Source organism: Paramacrobiotus metropolitanus, unplaced genomic scaffold (genome assembly GCF_019649055.1).
Source record: "Paramacrobiotus metropolitanus isolate TYO unplaced genomic scaffold, Prichtersi_v1.0 Parri_scaffold0000021, whole genome shotgun sequence".
Lineage (NCBI taxonomy): Eukaryota > Metazoa > Tardigrada > Eutardigrada > Parachela > Macrobiotidae > Paramacrobiotus > Paramacrobiotus metropolitanus.
In genome coordinates this window covers 749,488-767,323 of record NW_026570241.1, presented here as the reverse complement: position 1 = coordinate 767,323, position 17,836 = coordinate 749,488, and the positions used below count along the sequence as shown (strand labels likewise).

Here is a 17,836-nt window from a genome sequence, read left to right as displayed (position 1 = left end):
TGATTTGTGTGGGGCCGATAAAGGATCTCTGTGTCACATAATTAATAACTGTCCGGTATCGCTTAATAGCCACAGATACACTTGGCGGCATAATAGCGTCTTACAAGCTTTCTCTCTTTGACCGGTGTGGCTGATAAAACTAAATGGGAAGTTCTATGTGATCTCATTCCTAACAGTTATGAGACTCATGTTAATACTTTCCCTGTTGAAGTCTTCCCTACTTCCCTTTCTCCTGACTTGTGTTGTATTAACCGCTGGGAGAAGCGTCTCATTTTAGCGGAGCTGACCATTCCCTTTGAGACCGTACATGGATTCGCCAATGCCGAGGCACGGAAACACACACGCGTTACACCCCCGCTGGTACAACAACTAACCGGCGCCGGCTGGCAGGCGGACTACTACCACCTCGCAATAGGTTCAAGGGGAATGGTCGCACGTGACGCCATGATCAGTATGGACAAAAGAGCCAACACCATCCGGCCGGTTACCGCCTTACCGCAATCGAAGTCGCTGGTTAAAAACTTAATGACTATTGTTGTGTCTTGCCCATATGTTATCTTTTTAAATAAATCTAACAAGGACTGGACAGTACCAGGCCCAAGTAATTTGTTCAATGTTCATGCACGCTAGTCGTTCTTCCTCGCCGGTCGTCCTCAGCACGGTCGACAATGATGCTGTCTCAGATTAGTGTCCGATCTCATGTTTTCCGATTATTGTTGTTGTGGCAATCTGTTCCGTTACACTTTACCTTATTGCGATTGTAATAAAATAAGACTGTACAGTAGTAAGAAAGAACAGGCCAGATTTTCAGTTTAGTCTCTCCATGCTTTCCCTTTTACTCCATTTTGTTTTGAAAATTTTGTTGAAAATTTCTCCAAATTAAAATGAAATTTAATGCTGCTGGAGGTTTTGGGTTTTAATGCCCGGAGACTAAGCGACAGTAAGGCGAAAGATAAAACCATATAAGTACGAAATATATGAACATAAGTAATTATTACTGTCCTGTTCTTTCACGCAGCTATAAGAATAGTGTTCTGGCAGTAATTCCGGGACCTGCGCGCCTGGGTAGGGACTGAATCGCAATAAAAGTTGTATTTTTTTATTCGTATAATAATTGTAATGAAAGAGGAGATGGAAATTCGAAAGCGATCACACGGCGTTACCGCTTTTCCTTGGAGCCTTGGGAAGCCGTTAGTGTGGGACGTCACCGTAGCAGCAACATTCGCTCAAACCTATGTTCCGGGAAATGCAACGGAAGTGGGAGAGAGCCGGAAGTTACCAAAATGTAGCAGACTTGCGGAACAATACACCGTGTTGTTTCGCAAGTCTGTTATGTTGGCGTTTGAATCTATGGGGGCCATTTACGAAAAACGTTTTCAAAGAAATGTCGAGAACGATTTCTGCATGTATGTACTGAGAAAAATATTTGAAAAGGATGCGTATTTGAAGTACGGTATTTATTAAGAATACGCACAAATAGTACTAATCAATTATTAATAGCGCACTAATAGTACGAGGAGGGGGTAAATGAGCTCGATGCACCCGAGCAAGGGGTAACAGAGCTCGTTATCTGTGACCGTGCCTGTGCAACACGGCCAGCCACCAAGAGACGGCAGCCCGTGCTATCACGCAGAACACCTGAAGCAGTCACTGGGCCCGACAGATTTTTGTTTCCATAGACTTATGCTAAACTGAATCACTTCTGTTTTGCACATTCGGGAACGAAACCAAGCAAATAACATTCAAAAGAATCAGAAAAATTCACGAGATTTTGTATACTAAGTTATGATTCATGGTGCAGGACACAAGTTATGGCCATTTATGTTTCTCGTAGACACAGCATAGAGTTTGTGCGTGGAACCCAACCGTTGATTCGAATTCTATGCTATGTCTACGAGAAACGCAAATGGCTATAACTTGTGTCCTGCACCATGGATCATTACTAGTTTAGTATCAAAATCTTGTGAATTTTTTCTGATTCTTTGAATGTTATTTGCTTGGTTTCGAAAAACAGAAGTGATTCAGTTTAGCATACAAGTCTATGAAACAAAAATCTATCGTTCAGTGACTGCTTCAGGTGGCTGCCATGCAATCTCTCTTTGCTTCTCGGATATCAATCTGTACAATAGTACAGTACGCCCTAGTGCCAATCATTGCATAAGATTAAACAGTTTTAGTTACAAATCTTTGGATTCTGCATGCACGAAATGAGTAACAATATTAAGTGTGGTTGCAATAACAAAATTTGTAATGCTGCAAATGCGGAACACAATATACCATCGCAAAACTAATTAGTCATCGCATTAAGCAAGTACGCATTATAGCAAGGTAAACGCATTATAGCAAGTTTGCCAAGTTAGCATGACTCTCATTACGTGTGTGAGTTCGTTGTGGCAGGTACATTAGCGTCGCCCAGCTGACGAGAGTCTATTGGATCACTTTCCTTCCGCCATCTAAAACAATTCAAAATCGTTTCGCGAAGATCTTTAACACTTATTAGCAGCATGAAGGCATCCATGGCCGCTTCTGACTCGAACATCCAGTGAGCATATTGGTAGATTTCATCCGAGAAATAAACACCTCCAAAATCAGTCGCAAAATACAAACATAATGGCCGTGCCCAGCAAACCAACACGGTAATCGTTAATATTGTCATAACAACGAAAGCCGTATTGTTTTCTTTTTTAAATGCGTGTACTCCATGGGTGGCGTTGCCGTCAACATGGCCCGCACCAACAGGCCGAGAGCGGCGCCACCTGGTTGTTTTCCACAGCAGATACGGATACGCCCCGATGATAATCCCCACGGGCAGGGCAAATAAAGCGATGTCGAGAAATTTGTTATATGTTCGTATTACCACCCCCTCGAGATTCCAGATGCATCCGTTCAGGTCTCCCGGTACACGATACCATAGCGCGTGCATAATATTCTCCGGCACGCAGATTAGGTGAACGCTGATCCACATTCCAATACACAGTGCAACCGCGACATATGGAGAGTGATGCCGACGGTAGTAATGAGGAAACGTCACGGCCACGATCCTGTTGCAGGTGATCAGGACTTGTGAGCAACCCATACATGTTGGGACAACACCACTCGCGTAAAGGAAAGCGTCGCAAGCCACATTACCGACCCACCAGGTCGGTTTCAGCAAGAGAATGACATCATAAAACTCGGCAAGGACGGAATATAAAATGTTGCTTACCAGAAGGCTGATAACGTAAATGTTGAAGGAAGTGTGCTGCGTGGTTTTGGCAATTAACAGGCTGCAAGCAAGTGTGTTCAGCGAGAACGTACCGATGCTGGTGAACACCTTGAACCCAGCAACAAAATTCCACGGAATGCCGGTCAGATTGCTGTCGAAGGGAGGAATGGTTGCGTTAGTCGAATTGAAAGTATTGTTGTTAAGAAATTCCGACATTGCATTCGAAGCGCTGCAGATCGTCAAAGGCTTAACACCTTGAAAGCAGCAACAAAGTAGTTTATGAGATATCGGTTAGATTGCTGTTTTAAGAAGGCATGACTGCATTAGTGGAACGAAAAATATTGCTCACAATTTCCAGCATAGTTATTTTGAGCGTTGAGAAACGCGTAATCTGGAAAATAAATGCAGTTCTGGGCTCACCGGTTCTGGTTCTGGGTAGACCGGGCTCACTTCCCTAATAATCTTGGATGCAGAGCATACAGGGCACTTCGAAATGAAAACACTGCTTTTCACAGTGTTGTATTGGATTTGCATCTGCTTACGCCCCCTCCTTCTGTTTAACGAACGTGATCCTACAATTTGCGTGACTGCAGACTGGGTATGGGTTGTCAAATCTCACAACAAGCAAAACCACTACAATTTATATATGCTACTATAATACAAGAAATAATAGCAACAGTAGTGTATTACGTCAAGCCCTATGCCTGTTTAATGTCTTTCCAAATGTGGAGCATTCGGAAATCTTTTTGGAGGGAAGATTGTATTTCCGGGAGTGTTATTAGAAAAATTACTACCGGGTAGGCTTCTTTGAGATAAACATTTCAATTAGCGTCAATCGACATCTATGGTCCATCCTGTGTTTCTGTTTATTCTCTAGAGCGCACCAGAATTAATGACGACTTTCCGATCCATAAACGCTACCCATGCCTCTACGCCGTTGATAAGATGACCATCCCTTAAGGAATTAAGAAATACAGCGGCGAGCAAACCATTCCAGATTTAATCAAAGGTCGTCACAGCATTCCAGATTTAACCATTCCAGATTGAATCATTCCAGATTTGATCATCAAATCAATCAAAGGACATAATCAATCAAAGGATAATCATTCCAGATTTAGAGATTATCAGAGTCAAGCGACACAAAATATAGACAATACCGTACAACTGAGCTTCATGTACAACGAGGGACGAATATACTCGTATACAGAAAAAGAAAAAGGTAATGTGTTGACAATGTGCCTGATTAATTTCCGATTTGGCTTGGTCAGTAACTACGAACTGGTGAACCAAAAATGAATTACGCGACCCCCTCTTATTACTCCCTCTTTTATGGCCGAGGCGCATTGCGTTTTGCTCGTCACTGCACGTTAGTGGCAGTCCTTATTGGGAGCTGACAGCATTAAGCACAAAGCAACCGTTCGCAACTTTTCACACGTCAGCTGAAGCTAACTGTGAAGTTTTCTAAGAACAGCGGACGCCAGAGATAAGCAGAGAACAGAGCCAACCATTGCGCGCAGGTACATTCTCTGCAGACGTAGCTCCGTGTTTTGCCCACCGTTTACGGGATTTGCTTGAACAGTGTGATCAGGCTCTCGACATTCCTGACTTCATGCCGATGCCCTGTGCTATTATGCTCAGGTCAGGCACTGGCTTGTTTTGGCTCATCCGGTTCATTGTCTGTGGACTAGGGCGGGCATACTGCAGTTTCCTTTATGCTGACACTGTGCAACGGGTTTATAATTATCTTATTATTATCATATCTTATGTTTTAAGTATCTTATTCGTACAGAATATGATCATACCACAGATGCATACGAAATCGGGGTAATATCATGTTGGCAGTAATTATTTTTTGTGAAACATGCTCGTAAGCATGATGGTATACAGATACGTGTACACTGTAATATCATCATTTTCGACATTTATAGAATTTGACCATAATAAGTTGTATTACGCATGCTGTCTCCTGCAGTTACACAGCGCATATTATGACATTAAAGATTTTGGTACAAACTTTACAGTGCTCTTAAAGTGCTACAACTGTGCTCTCAGAGCCACAACCAAAAGTTGTTAGAGTAATTCGCCTTCTTTAGGCATTGCTTATACTCCTCGCCATGACAGCAGACGCAGCTGGTACCGGTTTCCGGTACACACACCCAAGGCTGTTTGCCGGGCGAAGCAAGGCAGTGGCGCTGGTTGAAATCCCAGTATCGGCCATAGGAATGCTCCATCGTGGTGCTCCACGGAAGAGGGGGAGCGGGGGTGGTAGGCGTTGTGGGTATGGTTGTGGTTGTCGGCGGGGTCTGTGGGGTTGAAGGGGTGGGCGGCCGGGGATTCTTTTTCGCTTCGTCACACATTGTCGTTGGAGCAGCATTTGCAGATCGTACCAAACCCACTGGCACATCGCAGTCCGGGGTGTTGACCACAGCCCAATACCGAATGCCCCAGCCTGGCAAATACATCGAAAGGGCGCTCTCACTATTAGGCCCACATTAATTTACCGTTATAATTTGGAAGCTTGCTACCGATGGGAAACACCGCCGTTGCAAAAGTCGCCAGCAATGACAGTCCAAAAATAACCACACCGTATAAATGTAGAAGCATTTTGTTTTGCTTCCGAGCGAGCAAATACACTCACTCAATATTCGCTCGATGCGTTCGTCAAAAAACTCGTACTACAGACTGCAACAAATGCACAGAGTCTAAGTAAATCACGGGCAGCATTTACAAAATGTTTTAAAACTGCAGAACGCTGCTGCTTATATTTGCACCAGAGTCTCCACGTAAAGCTTTGTTCGTGCCTTCCACATCCGCCAACCGGTGAGACTCGGAATGCTAACTGTGCTTTTGCAGAACTCGCACTCCGAACCCGAATATGTTCCTGGGAAAAAAAATCTGAAGTGGCCGGACGTGGCCGCGCTGGCGCATTGTACTCTGTACTACAGATACACTGGTTAACTGAAGTGGAGGCAACAGTAAGTGACCTATGTCAAAATATCGGGTGTTTATTGGAAAAACACGCTTGCAAAAATGGAGTGTGGGCGGCAAATCTGTTTTACAAGAAGATTTCCTACCATTCTATGGAAATTCGTGCTTAAAGGAACAGCCGAAAGCACGAAAAATTCAGCGCATCAAGTCATGTTTCAATGCTATAGTAAAAAGTGTATAGATGTGCCAACAGTGTCCGTACGTGCAAATTGCAATCACAATATTCTTCCAGGCCTAACAGAACTCAAAGCGCAGACGAAACGTTGCAGAAAAATTATTACCCAATCTTAAAAACAAAACCCTGCGAAACACCACAAAACACCCAGATGAAAGTCATGAAACCCGGGGAAAAAATAAAAAACTGACGCTATGTTTCAAAGTTTGTTGTTTTGCATGTTCATAACCGATTTTCCCAACATTTTCCGTCATCGCGAAACGCTGCCTGGACTCGCCGGTGGTGTTCTCTGGATCGCTGAAGCCCCGTACATCCGCCGTTCCCATGGGCGGGAGAACTGGTGACAATCCAAGTCCAGCTAGGTTATCGTCGTTGGCCGGCGAGTGGAGCATAACTAGCGCGCTAGCGGCCACAATGTGTATGTGGTCACAAAGGGCGCAAAAAACAATGATAAATGGTAAACAACCGCCAAGCGGAAAACAGAAAAAATCAAACAGAGCAGCGTGAGCAACTAGCACAGATACACTGAAAGCATGCTAGTGTCAAGCAAGGGCGCTGCACAGCGACAATTGTTACGAACAAACATGTCATCTGAATCATCTGCTGAGAAATCAAAGTAAGAGCACATACATAATTTAATTCATTCACAAAAAGCTGCACGCATTGCACTTAAATGACATAACGCATTGTAACAATTTCATCGCTCACATTCCCGATTTCAATATGTACTGATGGAATCTGCATGAGAGATTTTCGAGCTATGTTTACTGTATAATTTGTTAAACAACATAAGGTCATAAATATATTCTGACACTGATTTGTAATTTATGGACGGCGCCGTAACGACAGAGAAGAAAATTAAAATGGCAGAATTAAAATGCAACTACAAGAAACCGCATCCGATATGTTAAATGCTTAAATAACAAAATATTTGCTGTTTATTTTCACAATTTCAAGTTAGAAATCGCACTCTCGTGTTATAGCACGAATCTGTCTAATCTGAGAGGGAATTGCTAACTTCCTTGTTCGGCAAACCTCCAATTCGAAATTCCGCTACCGAACGCTACGAATATTAACTAGGACCCGTTGCAACTATAGAAGTTTATTTGCCAAGGTTTGTGTGACACCAAATCTAATAAATAATTAGTGCACCAATTAATAATTAGTGCAATCAGACAAACTGATTAAAAGTTCGGATACTGCGTGTACATCGTTTGGCGCTTTTTTAACGTAATGCCGTATGAGGGCGCATTCAATCTCTTCGACTGACGTGTAAATGGGTCATCTGCTATTCGGTGAAGAACCTCAAGCGTTTTACAGTCTCTGGAATTGATGTAGGTTCATCAGATGCCATCTATAAAGAAACACCTTGGTGTCTTCCTCGTACACTTTTCCGGTTGCGCTCTTGTCGCAACACGGCACCCAATATCCGGCATGCACATTCCGCCTGGGTTTTTCGTACCATATAATTGTGTAATTAGAGCTAACAACGCCCGCTTCTCCTGAACTCATTATTGCGTGCACCAAAGAACGATCAATTTTTTAATGAAGATCACAGTTCCAGACATTGAAGAGATACAAGATGAGAGGAATTTAGCGCGCCTGTATTTGGGATTACTGATTAAAAGTTAGGCCGGATTGTATTAGGACAGTACGTCAGAACTTTGGTCTGGTCTAACTTTCCCCCGAAAATACGGTTCATTAAATCGTTGTTTATGCGGATTCCCTAATTTTCAGAAGTCAGACAGTGCTTGCCTGCTTAATTTGCCGGCATTGATTTCTCCCGGTAGAAGATAAAACTTTCATCAGCTGTTGTTTGAATGCGGATGCTGGATACTTGAATGACTTCGACTGTGATGCGCATCCCACGCCATTTTGAGTACTGTAGTTGCATTATGGCATGCAGAACGTACTCGCCCACCATGAGTACCTACATGCCGTAAATCACTGCCCTTATTCCCGGAAGAGCGAGCTCGAGAAGTATCCAAAGTGCGTGCGCCGTGCAAGATGCACTGATTTAAAAATGCAGCGCCATAACATTCATTTAAAATAAGCAGCATCCGGTTTCTATGATCATCAGTGTGGACTGTGGAGAACGTGTCCATCAGCAAACCAACTACGTTGTTCTGTCATTATGTGGTAATTTTATGATCAGATATTGCCAAATGCCAATTGCCCCATCGCGATCAGTCAGTCACGTCCCATCATCAATATGAAGGAATATTTCAACATATCTCTCCCTACACAGAGTAATTCCTCGATGATATCAAGCAGTCAAAATGCGGCAAGTATGAACGGTAGAGCTTCTACAGCATATAGACAAGCTGCCGTATATCTGCCCATTCTAATCTTAAACGGGACACTGTTGGTGACATTCCTAACCAATCGCAACCTGATCAACGGTTTCGTCGTTTATGTCATCAACCTCATGATCAGTAATCTCTTTTGCTGGTGCGTTTGCGTTCTTCCGTTGGAAGTCACATGGAGCTTTATGCAACCGTCGTCAATGGGACAATCGGCGTGTGATGTTTATCTGTACGGTGCTTTGCTGCTGCAAGGTGTGTCGACATACTCCCATGTTTGTATTTCTTTAAATCGATTATGGGCGATCAGTTCACCCCTAACCTATCGCAACTATCATTCTTGTAAATTTGCCATTTACACCTGCATTGTATTATGGCTGTGCGCCATGCGCTTTGCTTGCCGATTATTCTACGGAATTCCTATGTCTTTCTGGTCAATCACCAGATCTCCTGCGCAATGGAAGCACTAATGTACTACCTGCCACTGATTTTCTACATCCCCACCACGATTGTACTGTTATCTTTCCCGTGCATTATCGGCATTAATGCATGGCGGAGTCGCAAGCTACACCCGGCTATCGGAAATACCTCCGGTCGTCCGCATGTAGTTGGGACTAATTGGCGAAGAAATCAGTCACACGCCCTGTTGGCACTTACCGCGATGACCACCAGCTTCCTCGTCTTATGGACCCCCAATAACGTTGTACAAGTTGTCCTACGTCAATTTATTTTTGGGATCCCGCCCTGGCTAATTCGCATGGCGTCGCTGGCGTATTCCTTGCAGGCAGTCATGGATCCGCTTTTGTTTGCTGTTTGTCTGCATGATGTACGAAAGACTTATCTGATAATCATACGCAAATGCTTCAAGAAGCGATAGATTATAGATACTGGATTGCGTTTGCACAGCTAGTAGGAGTGTTATTTGCCTTTCCCTACGCTGTGTTGGCTGTTCAGTTGTTTAAGATAAGAATCCTTATTCTCCACATTTTACCGACTGCATCTCACGGCGAGAATCATCTTGAAATCAGTCTTGCTGCAGCTTGCTCAGAATCTTGCTGATTAAGTTTTTCTCCTTATATCATGTTACGCGTCTTGCTCTGCAGTTACCTTTGCTCGCCGAATCTCGCTAAAATACTTGCTAATGCATTCTCGCGATGACCTTACGTTACGCAGATGAACCACAATGGGGTGATCGTTCATCCCACACTTTGTAACCTGAAGAAGATTTTCGTGATGTACGAGTATTAGATAAAATAAAAATGGCGAACGCTATTGCCACTACAGTTCACATCAAAACACTATTGTCACTACAGTCCACATCACAATTTGGCTAATGGCACTACAAAAGAGTCATTTGACTTTTTTTATGAAAAACTGCAAAACGCTAATAACACTACAACTAATCAGTTGACTCTAGTACACATCCACTACGTTTCCGCTGTAAATATTTTCTGAATCATTTATGTAGTGTTGTTAGCGTTTTGTAGCTTATGAAACAGGTGGTCAATTGACTGTAGTAGTGCCATTAGCGAACTGTTTTGCATACGAAAAAAAAATCAAATGACCCTTTGTAGTGCCATTAGCCAAATCGTGATGTGGACTGTAGTGACAATAGTGTTTTGTTGTGAACTGATGTGGCATTAGCCCAAGCCAATAAAAATTCTCTAAAAGTGGTGTAGTGAACCTGATAGTGGTGACTGGTGAATGTTGGTTTCGGGAGACTTTGGTGGTAAACTTGGTGTCCTCAGCCTTCCACCAAAACAAATAAAAATATCTCGATCCATTACCAAACGTCTTTAAACATCAGCAGTAAACAAGTGGAAATGCGTTGTACGATTATATCCTGGCTTCCAAACCAGCACAGGCTCAGCAGTGCGAATTTGATGTCGAGGCCGGTAAATAAACGAGTCTCACCATGGTCAGCATACGGTAAAACCGTAAATGCACAAGCGAAATATCACTACACCGGCATTCGACGGTACATTCGAAATGCTGACTCGCTCTTATAGTTCTTATCGATTAAAAAAAATTTATATTTTTCCGTTTTCGGGAAAACGAGGACTTCGAAAGGGGACCGATTTAGTAGGACAGCGAATGTCATGTTTGATTTGGCGATTTTAAATTACCACGGGAAGTGGCAGAACGAGTACGAAGTGATTTGTACTGGAAGTACCTCGTTTTCGTTATCGTCGCTGTCTAAAAAAATCAGGATGGACTACATAGCGACCAATTAGCCGTTTAATCATGTCAAATTTTTGGTAATTTATCGAACTATGGGTAATGTTACATATGTACAAATCAAATCGAATCGTATTTTGAATCAAAAAAGTTTTTTAGCCCTGCGGACCGCCGTTATTGGGATCTTCGTAACATAATGAAATTCGAAGTATCGATCAAGGGAAGGATCCGTCACATGGTACCTGTACACGGTACATAGTGCATACACATGGTACCTGTACCTGTCCATGCGCACAAGCTTAGTGTGCATTCAGCAAGTTAGTCTGTGTAGTGTGTACACTAAGATTTAATTTTCAAATAACGAACATAATTCCAGACATTTGAAGAGCATAGAAAAACAATGAGAGAAGGTTTTAGCGCACCTGTTGGGGCATATTGAGTAAAAATCCGGCCGGATTGTACAAGGACTAAGCGATTTATCTGTAGATTGGGCGGGTGCCCGCCAAGAAAAGACGATTCTCTGTTTATAAGAGTGACAAAACTTTCATCAACTACAGTATTGTTGCATCTTGATACACACTTGAATGATTTCGATTTTGCTGTGCTTCTTTAATGAGTTAAATTGAAATCCGGGTTTTACTACAAAAGGCCGCTGTTAAACAGATGGCGTGGGTGCCCTCCAAAACATTTTATCGGATTCGCTGTTGATGGGGAGATCCAAGAGGGAGACACTCAGACAGTGCTTACGTAGTTAATTTGTCGACACCGATTTCTCGCGGTAACAGATAAATCTTTCATCAGATACTGTGTTTACGTGTGCATACTTGACTGACTCGATATTGCTACGCTTCTCACACCGTTTGCGCAAATGTATCATAGCAAGCGACTAATGCGAGATATGAGCACCCACCATCATTGTCTATATGCCTTATTGCCGGAGCGCAAAAAGGATACTCGTACACAGTGCATTGAAGAGTTTATTCATTTAACGTTGTAACGCACTGACATGTACGACTATATAAGATAAACCAGTCGCCGTGACTATCGGTGTGGAAAAACCGATCCACTAGCAAATTAAATACCTCTTTCATTTGCGGTAACTTCATAATCAGAAAGATCAGTCAGCACAATGATCCGTCAAATAAATCAGTAAATCCCGTCAAAACACCAGCATGAAGGAGTATTTCAACGTGTCGTTACCGGTAAAGAATAACTCCTCTATAATACCGTATTATCTGTCGGATTTTGACGCCCCGCTCTGGCTCATTCGCATGACGTGTCTGGCGTATTCCATCCAAGCGATCATGGATCTGCTTTTGTTTGCTGTGTGTCTGTACGATGTACGCAGTACCTACCTCCTACTACTACGGAAATGCTTCAAGAGCATACGATAGCAGGTGATCCATTCCCGGATGAGTTGACAATCAGGCATGGAACATTCAACCGCGCTGGACATCAGAATAAATAAATCAAAAAGTTGTCAGTCCATAATCAAACGTGTATCGAAACATTAGCAGTAAACAAGCGACAAATCCGGGATCGAAAAGAATTCAGCACATAGTGTAAAATATACTAGTACAGTACAGATTAGTGCTTTTTACGCTCGAAACCATTCTTACGGTTGCACCTGGCAAACCGTGGCTAGCTGTTTAAAGTTTTGATGAATTTGTACTTTCGAGAGAATAAAGAGAGGTTACCGGTAGCGACAAGCTTTGTGTTGGGAGCCACGGGACAATTGTAATCGGTCCTGACAAACCCTCTTGCTCACTTTTGTCCACACTTTTATGGCATCATCTAAATGAAATGATTTGTACAGGCATGCATCGGGGTGAAGACCTTTGCACGCGCAACATTCGATTGGGAAGTGCATTAATATTTATAAATTTTGAACGGGATGTGAAGTAGCGTTATCATCGCATTTCCGGCGTTAATTTATCGGTCTCTTGGTCGCAGTCTGCACGGCGTTCCACAACTGAAAACAACACCGGGCTGGCAGACGATCTTTAAGCAGAGACGGATGTTCAAATCATGAAAAACTGTTCTCGAAATCAGAACGGGATATTTGCACAGCGGAGACGTACATGTACAATATTATACACTATATACAGTTTAACAGTAAGCGTTATATTCATAAGCCATACTCATAACATAATGCGACATCTTGTTAATATCGTGCTGACAGTAATTATTGTTGTAAGACGTTCTCGTAGAGATAATGGCGCATAATGTAGTGCACAGAATTTTTTGCATACCCCCATTTTTTTGCATTTACAAGCATATAAACGTACAAGTACTAGACCTTATTTTAAAAATGCTGCATTTAGCAGTTAAAAAGAACATCATGACATTAAAGATTCTGGGACAAATACGTAATATTGTTCTTAGAGCCACAACAAAGGATTATTATGAGAAATTATCTTCTTCTGGCATGCTTAAACTCTTTAGGATCTTGACAGTATGTAGATACAGTTGCAAGGGTGACCGATGCACACTCCACACACCCAAGGCTGTCGGCTGGGCGCAGTGCAGCAGTGGCGCATATTTTATGTCGAGACAACGGTGATGGTGGGGGCGCGGTGGCCTACTGCTGACGCCTTTCCCATCGATCGAGACATTCGTCATACAGCGCACCGCTGCCGCAGCAATTGCACTCCGAACCAGAATCCATGTTACAACCGTACTCGTACTGAAGCGACAGATCGCAAGGCGGGTACTCGCTCAGTGCTGCCGGAAACATCAAAAGGCCACAATTACTACAAGGCCTACACGGTCTTTGCACATTGTGGAAGCTGGTTCTTACCGGGAAGTATTAGCGCTGCGAAGGCCACCAACAGCAGCAGTCCCAACATTCCCACCCGGGATGTATGCACAGCGGTCACAACCATTTTGATTACTGCTGAACAAAAGTGAGGTCACAGGACACAAGAAAGGCGCAGCTTCAGTCAGAACGTTTGCTAAAACACTACAAACCGTATCGAATGCACAGGAATTAAAATTGGAGCATTGGCACTGTTTACGGAAACACCAGAACTTCTTTGCTTATATGTATACCCAGTGGAATCTACGTGGCCAAGCATCCGACGTCCGGATATCGTTGAGACGGAGAATGCTGACTACGCTTAAGCAGAGCTCGTACTCTGCACCCGAACATTTTCCTGGGAAATTCTTAGCAAGTGGCCAAACATGACTGCGAATTGTGTGCACTCAGCACAGAATTTTTATGGACATTTTTTGGAGGCGCCTTTGGTCCGATCGAATACGCATGAACTGATGACTTCTAGTTTTCGACAGGCCAAAACTCAAGATTTCGCGTGTTTATTGGAATGTGCAAAGCTTGCAAAACTGGAGGATGTGCGGCAAAGTCCGTCTTCCGGCGGCCCTCCAGCGAAACGCAGAAATTAGTACGGATGAGCACAAAAAATATGCTGATTAAAGCAGCTCTTAAATAGCTTTCTTGAACGCCAGTGAAAAACGAAGAAGGAAACTGCCGAATATTATGAAAAAAATAAGTAAAAGTTAAAACAGAAAACACAGGAAGATTGTTTGGTAAAATACGTAGATGCAAATCCACGCATTCTTTCTGCCGGCACCTTCATGCACCTACCACGTTCCCTTTCATTGCGGGACTGCAGGCGCTCCCGGTGGTGTTCTCTACTGAAGTATTACAAAAAAACGTATATGAAATAAAAATTCTCTTATTTTATTCTTTTGAATACCGAGAATGAATAAGCGTAACAATCTGTACGAAAAGAAAAAGTAGAGATGTGACAAATGGAAAACCAAACTAAGAAACAGCAATTTTCAACGCAAAGCTGAATTCTACCACATAAAATTGTGTCATATGTATTGTTAAGTGTATGTAAGGGGACATTTCTAAAAATGTTTTAAGTTTCGTTACCAAAACCGTTCATTTTCATCGATAGAAATATATCTTTCATGGCTGCATCATCGCAATGAGGGTCTCCTGGAATGCTTCATTTTTACTACATGCTACATACTACAAACAAAGCACAGATACTGTATCTGGGAATTTTAGAGCCATTGATGATTTTAGAGCCATTGCAAACCATCTCAGTCGCTTTAAAAGTGAAATCTCCGAACACCCAGTCACAAGAGGAATGTGAATTCTGATAGCAAATCGGGGAGCCCGACGCTATCGGAAACATCGAAAGGTTGCTATCACTAGCAGGCTAACAAGATAAGCTGGTTCTTACCGGGAAGTATTAGCGCTGCGAAGGCCACCAACAGCAGCAGTCCCAAAATTCCCACCCGGGATGTATGCACAGCGGTCACAACCATTTTGATTGCTGCTGAAGAGAAATAAAGTCATGTAAGACAATCAACGTTCAGCTGTAATCAGAGCGCCCGCTAAAACACTATGGACCGTATCGAAAGCACAAGAGTCAAAACTGCATTAGTGGGTGACAGAGTTTACGGAATGCTGCGGAACGACAGAGCTTCCTTGCTTATACTTTGTATTTGCAGTGGAATCTACGTGGCCAAGCATCCGACGTCTGAAAATCGTTGAGACGGAGAATGCTGACTGTGCTTCGGCAGAGCTCGCACTTCGCAACCGAACATTTTCCTGGGAAATTCTTAACAAGTGGCCAAACGTGACTGCGAACTGCGTACACTCAGTACAGATATACAGACGCTTTACGGTCTAACTATTCGACCGGACTAAAGGCGTCCGGTCGAATATGCAGGAACTGATGACATCTGCGTTTTTGACAGATCAATCTCAAAATTCCGCGTGTTACTGGAACAAATGCTTGACGAAATGGAGGGTGTGCGGCAAAGTCTATCTTCCAACGATTTTCCAACAAAATGCAGAAATTACTGTAGTATAAAAGAAAACAAACGAAAACACAATTAAATGTGCTACTTAAAAAAACTTGAAGTTTTCTTGAACGGCAGTAAAACAAGAAGAGAACTTGCGAATATTATTGGAAAAAATAAAAACATATTATTTAAAAGTAGTTATTACGCAAAACCCAAGAAAACTGCTAGGGAAAAACCGGAAAATACATACAAATCAACGCATTCTTTCTACATTTACGGTTGTTTGACATCTCTATCAGTCTGTTTTGATCACGGAACTTAGGCGCTGGACTCGCCCGTGGTGTTCTCCGACTCGAGGACTTTAAAAACAAATCGCCAGTTAACTGCGACTAAAGACGTTAAAAATTGAAACTGGCTACATATACAAATAACATATGTACAGATAACAAAAGGCCAAAACCAATGCAGCAGAGCGCAGACAAAGAAGTACTGTATCACGCAAGTACTGTTTCAGAGCTATTACACGGTAAATTTCTGCAGTTTCAGAGCTACCGTAACAATTGTGCATTTCCTGGCTGGACATAGAGACGTGCTTGCTTTTTTTTCGGCGGAGTAACTTAATTGTAATTGCTAGGAAGTTCCGCAAGCTGACTGACTGTTACGTTTGCAGAAGTGCGCATGGTCACATGCCCGTGACACGTACCTTCGTCTTTCGGACAGCCCTTCCGTTACGTGTACCGGCACTTTAATTTGATCGTGAATTTCTCTTTGTACCATAAAACAACAAACGTCAAAGAACATGAAAAAACTATGTACTCTGTACGTATATACGTAATATAGATAAATGTAATTGAATTGCGATTAGTTAGGTTTAAAACATGCTCGCAGTGTGTCTAACCTTATGAATATTTTCCGTAACATATAAAACTGTGACATACGTATTAAGACGCACTGTATTGGGCATCGTCGAACGTTTACTGCGGATAATACGATGGTAAAACAAAACTAAACTGCAGCAACTCGTGGTCGGTTTTAATTTGAGGGAGAGATGAGTCACACGAATGAAAGCAATTATTGGTGCAAATGCTACTGCAGTACTGCTACAAACTACGGAGTATGCCACAACACAGGGTTATTAGATTATTAGATTATGCCACAACACAGGGCTACTGCCACAACACAGGGTTATTAGAGGAATTCATTTTCCTCTCGCACTGTTTGTGTTCTTTAGGATCGTGACAGCAGAGACAATTGGCACCGGTTTCCGGTTCACACACCCGCGGCGGTCGGTTATAATCAGTATAGCAGTGTCGCATATTATAGTCCCACGACGTATCGGTCCCACGCAGCGTTAGCGTGCTCGTCGGGGCAACGATGGTAGTGGGTGGCGGCACCGGTGTAGTGGTGGTGGTGGTGGGGGGCTTGGTGGTCTCAGACCGACGCGTTTCCATTCGATCGAGACAGTCGAACAACAGCGCTTCGTTAAGGCAGCAATTGCAACTCAAACCTGACACCAGGTCGCAACCGCTCTGCGCCTTTAGATCGCAATACGGGGCAACTAATGCTGCCGGAGACATTGAAAGGTCACTATCACTACAAGGCTCACATGATCTTTGCATGTTGCGGAAAGCTGGTACTTACCGGGCAGTGTAAGCGTTGCGATGGTCACAAACATAAGAAGCCCCAAAATTTCCACCTTGGATGTGTGTACAACCATTTTGATGTCTGCTGAACAGAAGTACGGTACGTGATACAAGCAATGCTCAGTTTCAATCAGAGCACCCGTTAAAAACTACAAATCGTACTGAATGTGCAGGAGTTCAAATTGTCTTAGTGACAGTATTTATGAACGGCACTGGAACGGCAGAACTTCCCTGTTTATATCTGCGCTAGAAGCTCCACCTAGCTTTTCTCGTGGTTCTGACGTCCGCCAACCGTTGTGACCGGTTGTGCTGACGGTGTTTCTGCAGAACTCACACTCTGCACCCGAATACGTTACTGGGAAGACATTTCTCAAGTGGCCGGACGTGGCTGCACCGTCGTATTGAAGGCAACAAGTAATCGCCCAAGCTGTGCATTCAGGCATCTTTTAATTCAGGTTAACGCAGTAAACATTTTTTCTAAAAAAGCGTAAACGAAACTCGATAATTTTTTTAATACATTGCATCATATGTGAACGTTGTAACAAGTGAATGCGCGATCACA

At 43.0% G+C, this 17,836-nt stretch overlaps 1 protein-coding gene across 1 annotated transcript; it reads right to left on the bottom strand.

The window, feature by feature from the left end:
- Positions 1-16,679: 16,679 nt before the first annotated feature.
- LOC129586524 (uncharacterized) lies at positions 16,680-17,455 on the bottom strand. The gene is made up of 2 exons (XM_055479803.1): positions 17,273-17,455; positions 16,680-17,195 (listed from the first exon to the last, which is right to left on the bottom strand). Exons 1-2 carry the CDS (start codon positions 17,346-17,348, stop codon positions 16,798-16,800), a joined length of 474 nt encoding a protein of 157 aa, XP_055335778.1. The 5' UTR covers positions 17,349-17,455; the 3' UTR covers positions 16,680-16,797.
- Positions 17,456-17,836: the final 381 nt, after the last annotated feature.